At 45.7% G+C, this 16549-nt stretch overlaps 1 protein-coding gene across 2 annotated transcripts; it reads left to right on the forward strand.

The window, feature by feature from the left end:
- The first annotated feature begins 733 nt into the window (after positions 1–733).
- On the forward strand, positions 734–15818 carry TNFAIP3 (TNF alpha induced protein 3). 2 transcript variants are annotated; one of them, XM_045843931.1, is made up of 9 exons: positions 734–1074; positions 4188–4500; positions 7965–8155; positions 8811–8958; positions 9128–9298; positions 10134–10314; positions 11432–12330; positions 12948–13145; positions 13766–13901. In XM_045843931.1, the coding sequence occupies exons 2-8, from the start codon at positions 4203–4205 to the stop codon at positions 13142–13144; spliced, it is 2085 nt and encodes a 694-aa protein (XP_045699887.1). In that variant the 5' UTR covers positions 734–1074; positions 4188–4202; the 3' UTR covers position 13145; positions 13766–13901. The 2 variants fall into 2 exon arrangements, with proteins under 2 accessions (XP_045699887.1, XP_045699886.1); XM_045843930.1 differs by having other exon boundaries at positions 736–1074; positions 12948–13129; positions 13766–15818.
- Positions 15819–16549: the final 731 nt, after the last annotated feature.

Genomic DNA, 16549 nt, shown 5'->3' on the forward strand with positions numbered 1-16549 from the left:
CTCCTAATAAGGTCTTAAGGGGACGTAACAAGAACAAGAACGGTAATGGACTCAAAGTGATTTCTAAACTGAAATTCTACCTGAATGTGGCGCCGCCTGGGGACCTGGTGTGCATAAATGAACCGGGGGAAATCCATCAGGTGCAGGATGGGGTTGAGAGGTGTTCAGATTCTTAATTTTATCTAAGACTGGCCGCGTTGCTGAGAATTTCAAGGTCCTGGGGCCGCGGAGTCTGATGTCACCTCGGACCTGACTCTCATCAGCCTGGGGTCCTGGACTGGCAGGAACGCTAGACGTGGAGAGGAAGGCTGTGGCCGCTTCTTTTTCTCAAAATCCCCGCGGGAGCCCAGAGTCAGGGGCTCCCCTACGTGCTCATCACGTGCACAACCTAAGCCTTTCAAACCGGCTCAAAGGCCTGAGGTCCCGGACGCCAGGGTGATTTTTAGGGTTTTCTTTCTTTATTATTTCCCTTCTTGTTCTCCACAGTTGATGATTTTCTGCAGAAAAACGGCTGAGAAAAAAAGAACCTATTTCATTTCCAGTTCCCATCACCGCGATTTCCACATGGATGTGACGTTAGCCTCCACTTCCGAAACAGCCAGGTGACTCACGCGGGGACACCCCGGGGCGGGGCGCAGGAGTTTCTCCTCCTGGTTGGCGGCAGGCAGGCGGGGAGGGGCACCGCCGGCCTCCTACGCCCTCTGCCGGCGGCAACCGTAGGGGCCTTAAGACTCTGCGATGCCCGTCAGGGTCACGTGACTGGAAAGTCCCTGATGGAAATCCCCACGCCAGCCGCCGTGGTAAAACAGAAAGAGAGAACAGAGAACTGGCAGTCTCCAGTCTTCGTGGCAGGCCAAGTACAAGCTCAGAAGCCGCGTGGGCGGAGCAGCAAGAACCCTGGTGGCAGCGGGCGCAACCCACACCCCCTGCCAGCCCAGACAACAGGCAAGCCCGGAGCCCCGGCGTCCATGGGGTGCCGCCTCCTCCCAAGCCCAAACCCGACCCCAACCTGCAGCGTTCGCCGGCCCTGAACTGGACTTGGGACTTCGGGAGAGGACTGCGAGGCCCGGAGAGGTATGCGCCGCGTCTGCCCCGGATTTCTTCCTCCCCGCAAGGGCTGCGGGGGCGCATTTGGCAGCGACTCCCAGGCGGGACTGGTGACCTTGGCTCTGGTTTTGCAGCGGTTCTGGAGGGAGGTTTGTTGCCCATTGTAGGTTTTGAGATGCTGAGAGTTGAGGTCGCTGCCCCAAATGTTGGGGTGACAGCCCTGGATTCCTCCAGCCAGATTATGCAGAGAATTTAAACTGCAGCTGGCTGGTGGAGAATTGCTCCAGGGCTGCTTGATCGGGTGGTCGTTTGAGCTTTGCTCCTTTTCCGGGTCTTCTCAGAGGGGTGGGGACCAAGGGCTGCATACTCATGGCCACGTAGACCTTGCAGAACGTTGTGACTTCTTCCCAGGTTGTGCAGAACCAGCGCAACGGGTGTGATGTTTCAGGCCATCCTTTCTAGGGAGGGCTTGCAGATACTCCAGAAAGAGTTCTGTGCAGGTTGGGTGGGTGGGTTGCGGGTCAAGGCCCATCCTTTTAAGTTGCAGCATTGTAAGAGAAGTGTGCATGTAGAAGTGGGTCGTTGGCTTGCATTTTGGGGGCTGCAGTTTGGAGTGATCTTCAGGCCCCTGTCCCAGCCCCTACCCTACAGTCAGACAGTCTTTGTCAGCCAGGGTCGTCCCACATCCTGCCACCTGGCCTCTCAGGAAAGCAGTGGTATTAAGTAAGGAAGGAGCTCAGCTCTCTTCGAGACTGCTTTGTTTCTCCTTGCCTCTGATCTTTCCTTGGAAAGCGGGTCTGGTCTGGTGTCTCAGGGCAGCATTTTGGGAGAACCATTGTTCATTAAAGAGCCCTCTGCACCAGAGCACTTGTGGCTGAGGTTATAGAGCAGCCAGTTACTGCTCCATTCTCATTGTCTAAGGTGCTTCTTTCATTCTTGCAATTCTTTGTACAATTTTTGGATATTTGGAGGGGTGCTTTCCAAAATTCTATGAGGTATTTGATGATAAAAAGTCAGCTGAGTAACAGTAACATTAAGAAATGTTAAGGGTAATATTGCATGTCTTATAAATAAATACATATAATATTGTATGACCTGTGACAGTACAGTCATATGCCAGAAAAATTTATTCTTTAATCTTAAGTGTGGAACACTTAAGATTGCAGTATGTTCTCAGCCTATGTCCTGGGAACTTGGACAGTGGCTTTTGATTTAAGGAGGCGATTCTGCAGGCTGTGCAAGACTAAACCTATGAATGAGATGCCACTGGGTTATTGAATATTGACATTTGCTTGTCCTGCATATAGCTTACAGCTCTAACTATTTGAAAGATCTTCAGGTTCAGTAGAAAATAATAGAAGAGTCAGAAAAGCAAAAAGAGGCTCCACCTAGCTTGTTTAGAAACCTTCCTATTGCCTTTCTGTTTCCATCTGGAGCAGCAGGCGTTGCAACCACAGGTTTGGTGGTGCAAGAACAGCCAGGGACAGGAGTTGCAAGACCTGGCGGCTTCTAGACAAAGTTCTGGCTTCTAGGCAAGACCTGGCTTCTAGGCAAAGCTCACACTGAATGGTGTGAGAGTTGAACAGGACCTGTACTTCTGTTGCCTTAGCTGCAAACTTAGGTGATCATGTGATTTCAAGAGAGGGAGTAAGGTAGTCTTTGGTTTTTAACCCCAGCATCAAGCACGGCCTTCAGTAGGTGGATGGACAGACAAATGAATGACATAATAAAAGAGACTTTTGTCACGCCACAAAGGGGAAGTGTGATGCTTTTGTCCCTTCATTGTGTCTGTGGTCCTGCTATAATTTTGCCTAATTTTACCTGCAGGGAATGGTTGACATCAAAGGAGAGATTACTATCTGACCTCTGATAGTGAATGACCTTTCCCAGGTTTCATCTGGCAGTCAGATTAGGAATTCTGATCCAGAACTACCACCAGAAAACTCAGAAGCAACCTTGGGGCCATCTAGTCCCACCTCTTCTTGAGTGGGCCACAGAATTTAGGCAACATTGTCAATGGCTTTAAGTGAGTCTAGACCCACGCAGGAGTGTCTTCCCTAACATCTAGGTTTCTTCTCCCTTTCACATTGGTTCAACTTGCTCAACTAGAGAGGTTTGCCCTGTCCAGCAGGTAGTCTGATGTAGGAGTGGGCTTCAGAGTTGCCATGAAACTTTCTAGGGGATATCTTCATTCCCTAAAACCATCTTTGTCTTCATCTTGGAAATTAGGGTGTATGACCAAGACACCCTACTAAGGGCCAGTGAATGAGAGCTGGCTTTGCACACTGCAGAGATCCCACATTATGTCGGTTCACATCTCTCCCCACTGTTGGCGTGGGGTACAGATGCTGGGTTTTGCCCTCTCCTCTGACATATGTCCTGAGTGGCCCCCTGGCTGAAATTTCTTTCCTCATCTGCTGCCAGACTTTCATTTCCTTCCACCTACTGATTATGTTTGAAGATTTCAGGGAGGGAAATGCATCTGAGCGTTGGTACCTGGAGGATGATAACTTCGGTTGGCTGTTGCATTGACGTAATTAAGGTCTGATGGCTGCTCTTGGAAGTGTAGAATTTATTATTCTATTATTGATGTTATTTTATTTCTTATTCTAATGTTTAAAGTTCAGTGGAAAGGTCTGGAAAGATTGCTGATTGTTTGCTCTTAAAATTGCAAAGCATCTTGCTGGACATGCAGGCTTTTTTGTTGGTTATAAAACATTTAGATTTAACTCTTCATAAATATTATAATACATTTTATAAATGAACTCTTTGTAAATATTTCTCCTTGGGGCAAAAGAGGAAACTCCAGTCAGATGCCTAGGGGACAGCATAAAATTGCAGGATTTTTCACAAAATATTTACTGTCTTTCCAGCAGAGGGTTATTCCCCTCCTCCTCAGTACCCACTCTCCGCCTTCCTTCTCTTGTTTAGACTAATCTTTAAAAGTGATGTAATTTAAAACAGTCCACTGTGAGTTAATCTTCAAGGCCAGCTAGTATCCTGGGAGCAGAGGTGACTAAGATCTTTTGCCTGCGGATTAGGGTAATGACAAGATCAAACACTGGGGTTTCCTGCAGGCAGGTATATAGGAGAAGCATCAAAGTCAAGCTAACGGAATGGGTATTTTTCCTCCTCTTCAGGTGTTGTAGAACAACATGATGGCTGAACAACTCCTTCCTCAGGCTTTGTATTTGAGCAATATGCGGAAAGCTGTGAAGATCAGAGAGAGGACTCCAGAAGATATTTTTAAACCTACCAATGGAATCATTCATCATTTCAAATCCATGCACCGATACACACTGGAAATGTTCAGAACTCGCCAGTTTTGTCCACAGTTTCGGGAGATCATCCACAAAGCTCTTGTAGACAGAAACATCCAGGCCTCCCTGGAAAATCAGAAGAAGCTCAACTGGTGTCGGGAAGTCAGGAAACTTGTGGCTCTAAAAACGAATGGTAAGACCTGCTTTTGTCTGGTGTGGCTTCCTCGGTGCTGGCGCCTCTTTTAGGACATTGTAGCAGTGCCAGCCCAGACCCAAATCTCTTGAGGCCATTGACCCCTGAGTATAGAAACTCTGTGGGGCATGTGATGAAAGCAAGCTTGTCTTGTGAATATTTTTATTAAAGATAGTTTCTAGTTGTGCATGTTAGAGAACAGAATGTATTAAGGCTTGGGGAATGCATTTCTAAACACCATGGCCTTATTAGGTTACTTATGTATCTACTTCTTTTAACTATTTAATTATCTGTAAAACTCCCTTCCCTGGCCAGTGATATAAATACTAATAGGCTTTAGTGCAAAAGAAAAGCATAGTGTGAAAACTGGTATTACTGTCATTTCCCACTGTCATTAGAAAATGCTTGTGATGATGACCTTGCACTTCTTGACTTGGTGGCATTTCATGGGTTAGCCAGTGAATGGCTGCTGAGGGCAAGAGGGGCTCCTGTGTCTGCGACTCCCTTGCCAAGGTTCTGTTGCTTATGGTCCCATGATATGAATAGAAAGATATTTCAAATTTTTAGCACTGATTTTAGACCTCTGCTTAGTACCGAGTTTCTTGCTGTCTGTGCCTGTCCAATGTCCCTTTACCACTAGTAGCTGTTTCCTGTTCTGAGCTCTACTCTTTTTTTTTTTTTAATGATTTCCTTGAGCCAGAGAATGCATATCCCAGAAATACTGTTTCATGCAGATACAAAATTCTACATCATAGATGTAGCTAATTATTTTTTTAAGTTTTATTTATTTATTTTTTGACATAGGGGAAGGGTGGGAGAAAGAATAAGGAGAAAAACATCAGTGTGTGGTTACCTCTCATGCTCCCCCTACTGGGGACCTGGCCCACAACCCAGGCATATACACTGACTGGGAATCAAACCCGCAACCCTTTGGTTCACAGACCAGTGCTCAATCCACTGAGTCACACCAGCCAGGACAGATGTAGCTAATTATTATTACACAAAGCAAGTTAGCCTGTCCACTATCAATTACATGCTTATAATTTAGGTAAGGGCAGAATCTCAGGTCCTTAGATCAGGGACAGTCCCAAACCATCCCAATCAAAGTAATACATACAACCGTGTGCAGAAAACCCTGGTGGGCAATGAAATGATAAGAACATAAACTTACGTAACTTAATTGGTACATTAACTTTGGCCATTTTTGACTTGGGTAACTTGGTGTGACGGAGGATGTGTTTTTTTGTTTTTTGTTTTGCTTTGGTTCTGGGGGGTCTTGTGCATCATCTTAACACCTTGCTTATATTTTTGAAGTGCAGATTCTTAGAAACAGGGGGAAAAACTGGGGATAGCTAGTGTTTCCATTGTTTTTGGCATTGAATCAAGCAATGCATAGAAGTAGGTAATTACGTTAAGTCATCATCAAGGGATTTATATTTCTGAGTTTGCGGTTTTAACTCTCTCCCTTTTTGTTACCAAAAAAAAGGGATGGAGTCAACTTTGGGAACACAGAGATTCTGCCAAATTAGAAATGTGGTTGAAAGAGAAAAACCTCATTATTATGAACAGCATTATTACCATGAACAGCAGTTTAGGTTTAACTTGCTCTGTTTCCTTAAGAAAAAAAAGGAATGTAAAGAGTAAACTCTTGTCAATTTAAATCATCAAGTGTTCAGCCTACACAGAAAACTACAAAAGCCAGTGCATTTCTGGAAATAAGAATTTTTAGTCTCAGAATCCTTTTATTTCACCACTTTCAAGACAATGTCTTTAAATTCTGGAAAAGGAAGAAAAGCTCTTTAGTAGAGGGGGAAAACAAATGACTTTTCCTCTCTGATTTTTATTAGCACCTTTTTAGCCTTCCCCTCTATGGGTGCGTTCTACAAAGTCAATGGTTTGGGGAGGGGGTGATTCACAAGTTTGCATTTGAGGATATGAGACTGTGGTGAATGAGGAAGGGAGTAGGTGGCATAAAGTTGAAACTTCATGTGAAAAATTCCAGCGTCTATTGGCTGCAGCGATTTCACTTGTATAATGAGTGGCCTATTCCAGCTCACCCTGACCACACCCACTTGGAAAGTCCAGGGTGCACTTCGCAGTTTAAATGTCTACACACCAGAACAAAAAGTACAATAGCTATTGCTCAATTGCTAGTCAAATAACTTAGCACGGGGGAATTCCAGATGTTACTTAGGGAATTTTATACCAGTGCATCTCAATAAAGAACTGAAAGCACAAGAAGAAGAAAAAAAGCCTTATCTTTGCTCTAGATTTTGCAAAGGGGAAATTTCAACAGAAGGCAGTCGTTGCCACACTTCTGTCAAGCAAGACACACGGCTTGGGCGGTCTTGTTCGTGCGTTTGTTTGAACACTTATGTAGCTAGTTTTCCTAAGTGTGTAAATTGAAGGGATGCTGGCTGTGAATATGTTTCAGAGGTTTTGGGGCTTATTATTTGGGGCTTTTTTTTTTTTTACAGTTTGACTATAATTAAAATTTGCTAAAATTTCAGAGCTTTGTTGCCCTACTTATATACAAAGAAAAGAGTTCATGTTTTCTTTTTAAAAACAATTTTACACTTGCCAAAAGAGAAGACAGAATTGGCTTTTTTTTTTTTTGTATTAAATGTTCTCCAAAAATGTTTATTGTTTGGAGGTTGGAAAAAGTAGTCTCTGAAACTGTATTTTAACCTATAATAGTAACAAATTCATGGCATAAAATTAGATCTATCTTTTGCTCAAAATGTTCCAAATTTTTAAAATGCCAGCCTTAAACACTGAATTATTTGCAAATGTAGACATCTAGACACTTCTTAACTTTTAAAAAAGACTGCAATTTCCAGCAAACGTGTTCACATAAGGCATTTCTGGGGATCAGCAACAGCAGGTAATGCAGTGTTCTTGATCCCACTTTACAAACCAGAAGAGGAAACTCCCAGGCCCCAGAGGCCACAGTGAATGGTCACTTACCACTGAGTCATAGCTAGACTGTCCCTGTCTAGTGAATGGAGCCAGGCTGGCTTCCTGGTTTGTGCACGTTGCCTTGTGTGTACTCTCCCAGAGGTCGAAGGTAATAGTGCCAGTGTCTTGGCCAGAACATCAAGATATATTAGAAAAGGGACAGACTTTAGAGACCACAATCCAATGCCTTCGTTTCACAAATAGCAAAAAGACTGAGGTTAAGGAATTTCCTCCAAGGCCACCTACACTAGTTGGGGCAGAGCTGGGCTGGAACCGAGGTCTTGTGATTATCTGTCCCTGGCTCCTTTGCTCTTTTGGTATCAGTCATTAAAAATAAGGATTTTTTTCCCTAAAGCTGGCATCACCTTGTGAAATGTTATCAGTTGACCCTTTGCATTTCTGCACACCCTATTGGGTCTCCTTGATAGCAACAGGGCTCATTCTCGCTGAGCCCTTCGCTGGGTTAGGATGTGGATTTCTCCAATCGGCTTCCCTTGTGTCCTCAGGTGACGGAAACTGCCTCATGCACGCCGCTTCGCAGTACATGTGGGGTGTTCAGGACACCGACTTGGTCCTGAGGAAGGCCCTTTTCAGCACTCTCAAGGAGACGGACACACGCAACTTTAAATTCCGCTGGCAGCTGGAGTCTCTTAAATCTCAGGAATTCGTGGAAACGGGGCTGTGCTATGACACCCGGGTATGTTTTGTTCGCCCATTACGCACTGATGGACAGAGCTCCATGGTGGGGAAGAGGGTACCTGAGGCCAGGCCCTGCTCTCAGGAGCAGATGATTTTCTAGGTCATATGAGCTTGGCTAAGCAAAGCGTCGTGGATGGAAAGCACCAGAAACCTCCCGAGGGATGAAGCGAGGCTTCTGTCATTGCTGGGAGGCCTCAGGGTGGCAGCTTCCCAGCTGGGTGTCTCTTCATTTTGGCTCCATTGTTCTGATCACGGGCTTCCCTGTGGCGTTTTGGTGGTTCTCACTTTGATTGTCCATGGCATGCTTTACTGGGCCAGCCAGTCAGATTCAGAGTTCACCCTTCTCAGTCACAAGTTTGGATTTTTTGTGTACATTTGGACGAGGGGCTTCAGTGTTATGCCTCATCAGGGATTTTTTCGAAAGCAGGTGCTGTCCCCGCTGTCCTCCCCCACTTCTGAGTTTGCCTGGTAGTGGAAAAATGTAAAGGAAGAAAACCAAAATGGGGAAAAAAGGGTGATCATTTGAATGAGGATTTCCAGAAAGGGGAAAAGCAAGCTGAGTTATATAAATGAATAACCATGCAGTGAAGTCAGAAGGATTTTTTTTTAGTATAGAGTACATTCAAGCATTTCCCCCCCAATTCTTCCTGTAGAATTGGACTGATGAGTGGGACAACCTTGTCAAAATGGCCTCCACAGACACGCCAGGGGCCCGCAGCGGCCTCCAGTACCCGTCCCTGGAAGAAATACACATATTTGTCCTGTGCAACATCCTTCGAAGGCCGATCATCGTCATTTCAGGTGAGATGCCGGCAGATCACTTACTCACTTGTGCGTGAGTGCGTTTCAGCTTTAATGCTTCGGCTCTCAGGAGACCCACGTTGCCGAAGTAACAGGCAACAGTAGCTAAATGGAATGTGATAGCAGTCACCCGAGGGCCTTATTTGTTTCTTTTTCTTTCCTTCAACAGACAAAATGCTGAGAAGTTTGGAATCGGGTTCCAATTTCGCTCCTTTGAAGGTGGGCGGGATTTACTTGCCTCTCCACTGGCCTGCCCAGGAATGCTACAGATACCCCATCGTGCTCGGCTACGACAGCCAGCACTTTGTACCCCTGGTGACCCTGAAGGACAGCGGGCCTGGTGAGAAAACTGCGCGTTCCTTCACATTTGTGACTGCTGGTAGATAGCGGTGCTTGTCCCCCTGAATGTGGGTTTGCTCTTTGTCACCTTGCTGCAGTAGTCTCACTGAAGTGCATTATGTGTATTGGAATATAATATTCTGTCATTTGCTTGGTGAGCAACAGTGATGCCATAGCAGTGATTGTGCTACCCCCTTACCTTCTGTGTATGGCTTCAGAATTCCTTTTAGCATGTTAGTTGCAAGTAGGAGAGATATATATATATATCTTCTCACTACCATTTCTATTAATAAGTGACCAATTGAGGCCACACAGATCCCTTAATACAGTGCATGGAGCAGTAAATGTCTGTCAGGTTAGCTATTACTATAATAGCATAATGTGCAATAGGTACTTTATAGGTGCTTTAGGCATATTATTTTATTTCATTTCATCCCACATCATCTCTGGGCGCTGTAAGCATTGGTAGCCTCACTTTATAGTTGAGGCACTGGAAGCTCAGAGAGGGTAATAACTTTGCCAATATCCCAGAGCTTGTTAGTGGCAAATTCGGGATTCAAACTCAGGTCAGTCTGACTGTCAAGTGTGGGAATTTAACAAGATCCGCTGTCTCCAGGCTGCTTTACATTCTGTGAGCTTCCTGGAAACAATACATTTTATATTAGAGTTTAGAAGAGTTTGTTTCCCCGTTTGACTTTGTGGCTAGCTAATAGTTTTCCACTCCGTAATTGTATCCTTTCTGCATTTTCAAATGTTAATCATTGTGTGTACAGCCTCGTACATCATCTCATGCAGTAGATATATGTTTTACTTACGTGTTATTTTTTTCCCCTCAGAAATCCGAGCTGTTCCACTTGTTAACCGAGAGCGAGGAAGATTTGAAGACTTAAAAGTTCACTTTTTGACAGATCCTGAGAATGAGATGAAGGAGAAGCTTTTGAAAGAATACTTGATGGTGATAGAAATCCCCGTCCAAGGCTGGGACCACGGCACCACCCATTTGATCAATGCTGCAAAGTAAGCACTTTATCTTCCCCGCGCCCTGGTGCCAGCTCTCACTGTTTTACATTCAGCCACATAAGCGGCCGCCACCTCAGCTCTCAGCAGTGAAGTTACTGCATCCAGCTTCCTCTAGTGTGAAGCAAGCTCAGGGGCTTGTCAGACTCAGAGAGGATCACTTACTTGAGGCATTAGTAACTTTGGTTTCAAGTGAGAACAAGTAATTTACCCGTCATGATTTCCCTGCATGTCTGGATGCTGAGAGTCAAGATTTGGGGCTTTTAAAAGTTTGTTTACATCAAGGATAGTTGTTTTCTTCCTTGCTCTGGTGCTAGACTAGCAACTGAAAGTTCTTAGAAACAAAAACTTTTTTTTTCTTAGCTTCTTGGTAAGGACAGATATACTAGACCAGACTGGGTTTTGTTGAATGTGTTTATGTAGCAGCCACGTGATTTCACCACAAGGAAAGGGGAGGAGACACCCAGAGTGTACACTGTGCAGGTAGCCAAGTTCCAAACACACTGGCTTTGTGTTAACAAGGTGCCTATTTCTTAGAACTTGAAATGCACAAAAATGATCTCGAAAGAGGTGAGAGAATTAGTTTGCCCAAGTGGAGAGTAACAGATTACAGAGAATCAGTAAATAATGCCTCCGTGTGTGTCTCTTAGTTACACTCATGGCCATTAACTCCAGCGGAGAGCAGGCACCGGTTTAAAAATAATTAACAGCAAAATACAGGACACAAGGTTTCAAAGTAGTTTGCACCACGAAGCAGACTAGTGCCAAAAGAACACGCTGTGTAATTTTTTACTAGAAATTTGATTTCTGAGAAGTTAGAAAGTAAAAGTGACTTTTTAAAAGGGGAATAGAGTCATTCAATGTAGAGGCAGCCCTTTCTTTAGAGTTATCCATAGTTCCTGGTGGACCAGGATTGATTGAAGAAGACTGTGATTCTTGAAATCATGACACCTTGGGCTGTGTAATGTTGGAGGTGCAGACTCTCCCTGATGGGTGTGCAGTTCAGTGACTAGTTCCAGAATCTACTGGAACTATGCTAAAATTTGCTCTTATAAGCTATTGACGTATAATGGTGTGTGTGCATATAAAGTCTCATATTTTTCCTTTTGGCCTTTAGGTTGGATGAAGCTAACTTACCAAAGGAAATAAACCTGGTAGATGATTACTTTGAACTCGTCCAGCACGAGTACAAGAAGTGGCAAGAGAACAATGAGCAGGGGCGGAGAGAGCTGCACCCTGTGGACCCCTCCGTCTCCCAGCTGTCTCTCATGGACGTAAAATGCGAAACACCCAACTGCCCGTTCTTCATGTCCGTGAACACCCAGCCTCTGTGCCATGAATGCGCAGAGAGGCGGCAAAAGAACCAGAACAAATCCCCAAAGCTGAAGTCCAAGCCAGGCCCTGACGTGGTGCTGGGAGCCTCTCGGGGTGAGGCCTATGAGCCCACAGCCTGGAACCCCCAGGAGACAGCCGGGGGGCCTCATTCGGCCCCTCCGACAGCTCCCAGCCTCTTCCTGTTCAGCGAGACCACCGCGATGAAGTGCAGGAGCCCTGGCTGCCCTTTCACACTGAACGTGCAGCACAACGGATTTTGTGAGCGTTGCCACAATGCCCGGCAACTTAATGCGGGCCACACCTCGGAAAACACAAGGCGTTTAGATCCTGGGAAGTGCCAGGCCTGCCTCCAGGATGTCACCAGGACATTTAATGGGATCTGCAGCACGTGCTTCAAACGGACTACGGCAGAGCCCTCCGCGAACCTCAGCTCCAGCATCCCTCCTTCCTGTCATCAGAGGTCTAAGTCAGACCCCGCACAGCTGCTCCAGAGTCTCTCCCCGCATTCCTGCCACAGAGCGGGGAGTGAAGCCCCCTCTGGCTGCCTCTCTCAGGCTGCACGGACTCCAGGGGACAGGACGGGGACAAGCAAGTGCCGGAAAGCGGGCTGCATGTACTTTGGAACTCCCGAAAACCAGGGCTTTTGCACGCTGTGTTTCATCGAGTACAGAGAAAATAAACGTGAGTGAAATGATAGATTTCTTAACCCCTGTTTTGAAGCCCCTGTCTAGAGGGGTTCCTTCTTGACCTTCCAGAAAGGACCCCTCTAGGCAGCAGGGGAGAATGTCACACAGAGGGACAATCACACTGGCTCTGCCAGCCGCACGCAGAGGCCAAAGGCACAGAACACTGTCCAGATGTGCCTCTAGACAGAGTTCATTGCATTTGTGTCCATAGGTCATTTGGTGGTGTATCTATAAGGCAGAGTTTAAACTAGATGACTTTGAAATTTCGGTACAATAGAGAAAACTCAAAATCTGAAGAGCAGCTGGAGAGAGGGAAGTCTCTACTGACATTGTAAAAAAAATCTGTGGGTTTAGAAATCTCTCATTTGAAAGCAGGACAAGCAGTTAACATGTCTCTGTTCTGTGACTGTGACTGCCCAGTGTGGGGCATTCAGAAGGAAGAGATTTGTAGAGATACAATAGAGTTAGTATCATTTTGTAAACTTTGCTGAATCCATAAAAGGCAGCATCTTCTCATGTATCTGTCGAAGGCTGGCCTGATCTGGATTTTGAACCTGTTTCTTTCTGCTTGGTGACCTATAGATGGTACTGATAGTATCAACTCTCTTCCAGATTTTGTTGCTGCCTCGGGGAAAGTAGGTCCCACAGCCTCCAGATTCCAGAACGCAACCCCCTGCCTGGGGAGAGAATGCGGCACCCTCGGAAGCACCGTGTTTGAAGGATACTGTCAGAAGTGTTTCATTGAAGCTCAAAATCAGAGATTCCATGAAGCAAAAAGGACTGAAGAGCAACTGGTGAGACATGTTTGAGGTACTTCCCCCTAGTCCTCCTTGCTGGAGCAGCTACTATTGATTTACATGGCCTTAGCATACCTCAGAATTCATTTTAGGAAGCAAATAAAGTTAGCCATAGGATAAAACCTCTTCAAGCCTCCCACAGCTAGAGACCTCTTGGAGTTGTAGCAGGAGCACAGACAGCGAGGTAGCCAGCCTACTTTCTTAAATGACCCTTTACCAAGAGGAGACAGGATGAGGAGGCAGAGCATCCAGATGCCCCCATGTAATGGCACAGAACAAAAACTTTGACTGAGAGATGCCTCTCCTATTGTTGACCAGACAGTAGGAGTCTGTCTAAATAAATAATGGCAGCTTGTGTATCTCAGTGACTCAAGCTAGGCCAGTGTTCACAGGCCTCTGGGTTGGGATTGGGGGTTCCATTGGCGGCCCTTTGGCCAGGTCTGCCTTTGTGGCATGGGGAGGAAAGAGCTTGGAGAGCTCTTACTCACAGAGACACATGGAACTCTGTTCCCTTGGTCAGACAGATAGTCTTCACCCCTCAGAGCTCCCTGTAGCATCCACACTGTCCTCTGAGATCGCACGTGCTTACCCTGAGAAACGTGAAACACAGTTCTCTCTGCTCTTTCCCCTCAGAGACTGAGCCAGCACAGAGACGTGTCCCGGACTACGCCAAGTGGCTCCAGGCCCAAGTGCGCCCGGGCCTCTTGCAAGAACATCCTGGCCTGTCGCAACGAGGAGCTCTGCATGGAGTGCCAGCACCTCGGCCAGAGAGCAGGCACGGGGGCCCACCGGGCTGAGCCTCTTCCTGAAGAGCCCCCCAAACAGCGCTGCCGAGCCCCCGCCTGTGATCACTTTGGCAACACCAAGTGCAATGGCTACTGTAATGAGTGCTTTCAGTTCAAGCAGATGTATGGCTAACACGAAACAGGTGAGCCAGCCCCAGCTGTTAGCCAACATGGTGCTATACCCTAAACACTCTGGTGCCGCTGGAGGGGCAGTCCCTGCAACAGAAGACTCGAGATTGTCTTTGAGAAGGAGAGGAAAGATAAGTTCCTGATCATGGCCTCGAACTTGGTAACCAGAGAACGTTCCCTGGTGGCCTTGGAGCAGAGCCTGTGACTGGCAGCAGACTGTCTCCAGTTCAGCCTGTGGCTCTGCCTCCTCTCCTGCAAGTGGAAGGCCAGGAGCGTTATGGAGCTGGAATGCGTGTCAGGACTGCTTCATCATCTTTCAAGACAGAGTCAGAGCCACTCTACCCGCCTCCATTGGCATTGCCCAGAGGTGGGCAGCTGAATCTGCATGGCCCCCAGGCCCTCTGTGAGCAGGCCGTGGCCCACGGGCCGTCTGTGAGAAGGCCGGGAAGCTCAGGGAAAACGGACATCTTCAGAGTGTCAGTAGTTCATGGTTTTTCCTAACCTGCCTCATTCCTTTCTCATGGACTGTGATTCTGAGGCTGCTGAGACTGAGTACATTCTGTAAAGTGAACCAGCTGCTCTTTACAATATGCACCTTGTAAAAATCAGAATATTTTAGTGGGAAGATGTGTAACTCTTGGTTATCATTGTCTTCACTTCCAACGAGGCTAACTTGAACTGAGGTGTGTATAAATAATGTGTACATATATAATGTACCCTTGTGTAGAAGGGGTTTGTTTTTGTTTTTATTTTTGTTTTTGTTTTTTTTCCCACTATGTTGAAATGCTGCCCTAGAGTAAGAAGACGGAACAATAATAACCTATTTTCTGGTTGTTTTGGGGGCACCACCTGTGTGTACAGCTTTCATGAACTCATCCTGTTACCTTGGTAAAGGCCTTGGGTCTGTAGAGTTTACTTTATTTATTTTATTGAAAACTTTAAGGTTATTTAAATGAAGTTGTTTCTTCTGCTCCGGGGCAAATACTGTGGTGTCTTCTTGAGACAACAGGTCTGCTGTGGGCATGTTGTGGAGCCAGGCAGGTTCCTGACTTCAGGGGGAGTCACCTGTCTGATGCACTTTGGTTGCCTTCCCTAGGAAGAAAGGAATTGCAGCAATAGTAAATTTATTAAAATCCATGCTGCCTCCTAATGAAACTTGGGCCAGACCCATGTCCCAGCCACAGTATATCATTGTCTCTGACTATTCTACCTCCTTAGAGAGAACATTGGAAAGGAGCAGGGATGGGATTAGAGAAGATCCCAGGGTAAGATGTGGCCTTTGACGGTGGTTTTATCTGCTGTGTTAATGCTGTGTCCTGGGGTGCAAGGCAGTGACCTTGCGTCCAGTGAAACCTTAGCTTTGGGACGGCAAAGCCCTATAGCCATGAGCATGAGGAAATGTCTTTCCATCCTTGGCCTGCAGTCTCTCTGTGCGCTTTGTGTCCCTGTCATGCCGATTCCAGAAAACAAAGGAGGGGAATGCGTTCTCCACAGAGGTCTGGACTTCGGACAGGAAAATACTGACAATCTATAACTCTACACGGTCTTCAGTGTTTTCATCTATTTCCCTTAAGGTCTATATTTTAATATTTTGTATATAAATATTCTCATCCTTAATGTGAAAAAATGGAATTATTTATACTTCTTATAGAAAACATTTGAAATTTGCACATTTAGCTACCCCAGTAGAATTGTTTACTCCATTGTTTATTAAAATTTCTCTAAATAATTGTAACTTTCCACAAAAGTTGACATTAAAAAATAAATTATTTAAGAACAAATTTTGATGTTTTCTACTTATGAATGACAAAAGAAGAAGGGCTGAATGTTAAGACCACACTTCCCAAGCAACTTTATTTCAAGGTGGACCTGGGCAGGGGGTATGTGGGTAGTAAGAGGGCTTTGTGAGAATTATAACTGTGTGAGGGGAAGACATTGGGTTTACCAGCAGGACCCCAAGGCCCAGATAGGATTGCCTGTTTCCATGAGCTGCTAGGGTCCTGTGCTCCTCCGAAAATTCCTGCCCTAAGCCTTAATAACATGCAGAAAGAGGAAGGAGGAGAGAGACAGGAATGGAAGAGAAATAGGAGGGGAAGAAGGAAGACTGGCATAGATTTCCTGCATCGGACCTTAGAAGAGGTGGCTTAGGGCTGCGATGGCCGTGAGGACTGGCAGCATCTGTGTCCTGGGAAATAATAAAATGGCACATTCTTCTACCCAGATGTACCCAGGGAAGATTGATTCAGGAGGACTGGAAAGCTCCTGGACTCTTTCTTCTTCTTCTTTTTTTTTTTTTGAAGTTCTCCAGGAGATTCTGATCATCAGCCAGATTTTAGAACCACACTTTTAAAAAATTATAATCTTTTTTAATTCATGAGAAATTTTAATATACAAGAAAGTCAAGTATAATGAACCCCCATATAGCCATCATCCAGCTTCAACAATTACCAGCATCTTGCCAAGCATGTTTCATTTCTCAGCTCCTCTTTTTTTTTTTTCTGGA

The sequence above is a fragment of the Phyllostomus hastatus genome, unplaced genomic scaffold (genome assembly GCF_019186645.2).
Source record: "Phyllostomus hastatus isolate PE091 unplaced genomic scaffold, TTU_PhHast_1.1 phas_contig_40, whole genome shotgun sequence".
Classification (NCBI taxonomy): Eukaryota; Metazoa; Chordata; class Mammalia; order Chiroptera; family Phyllostomidae; genus Phyllostomus; species Phyllostomus hastatus.

Coding starts and splice junctions, on each gene's coding strand:
- TNFAIP3 (XM_045843930.1), top strand. CDS start 4,203: ATGATGGCTGAACAACTCCTTCCTCAGGCTTTGTATTTGAGCAATATG. Junction 4,501..7,964: donor TGTGGCTCTAAAAACGAATG/GTAAGACCTGCT, acceptor TTGTGTCCTCAG/GTGACGGAAACTGCCTCATG. Junction 8,156..8,810: donor GGCTGTGCTATGACACCCGG/GTATGTTTTGTT, acceptor TTCTTCCTGTAG/AATTGGACTGATGAGTGGGA.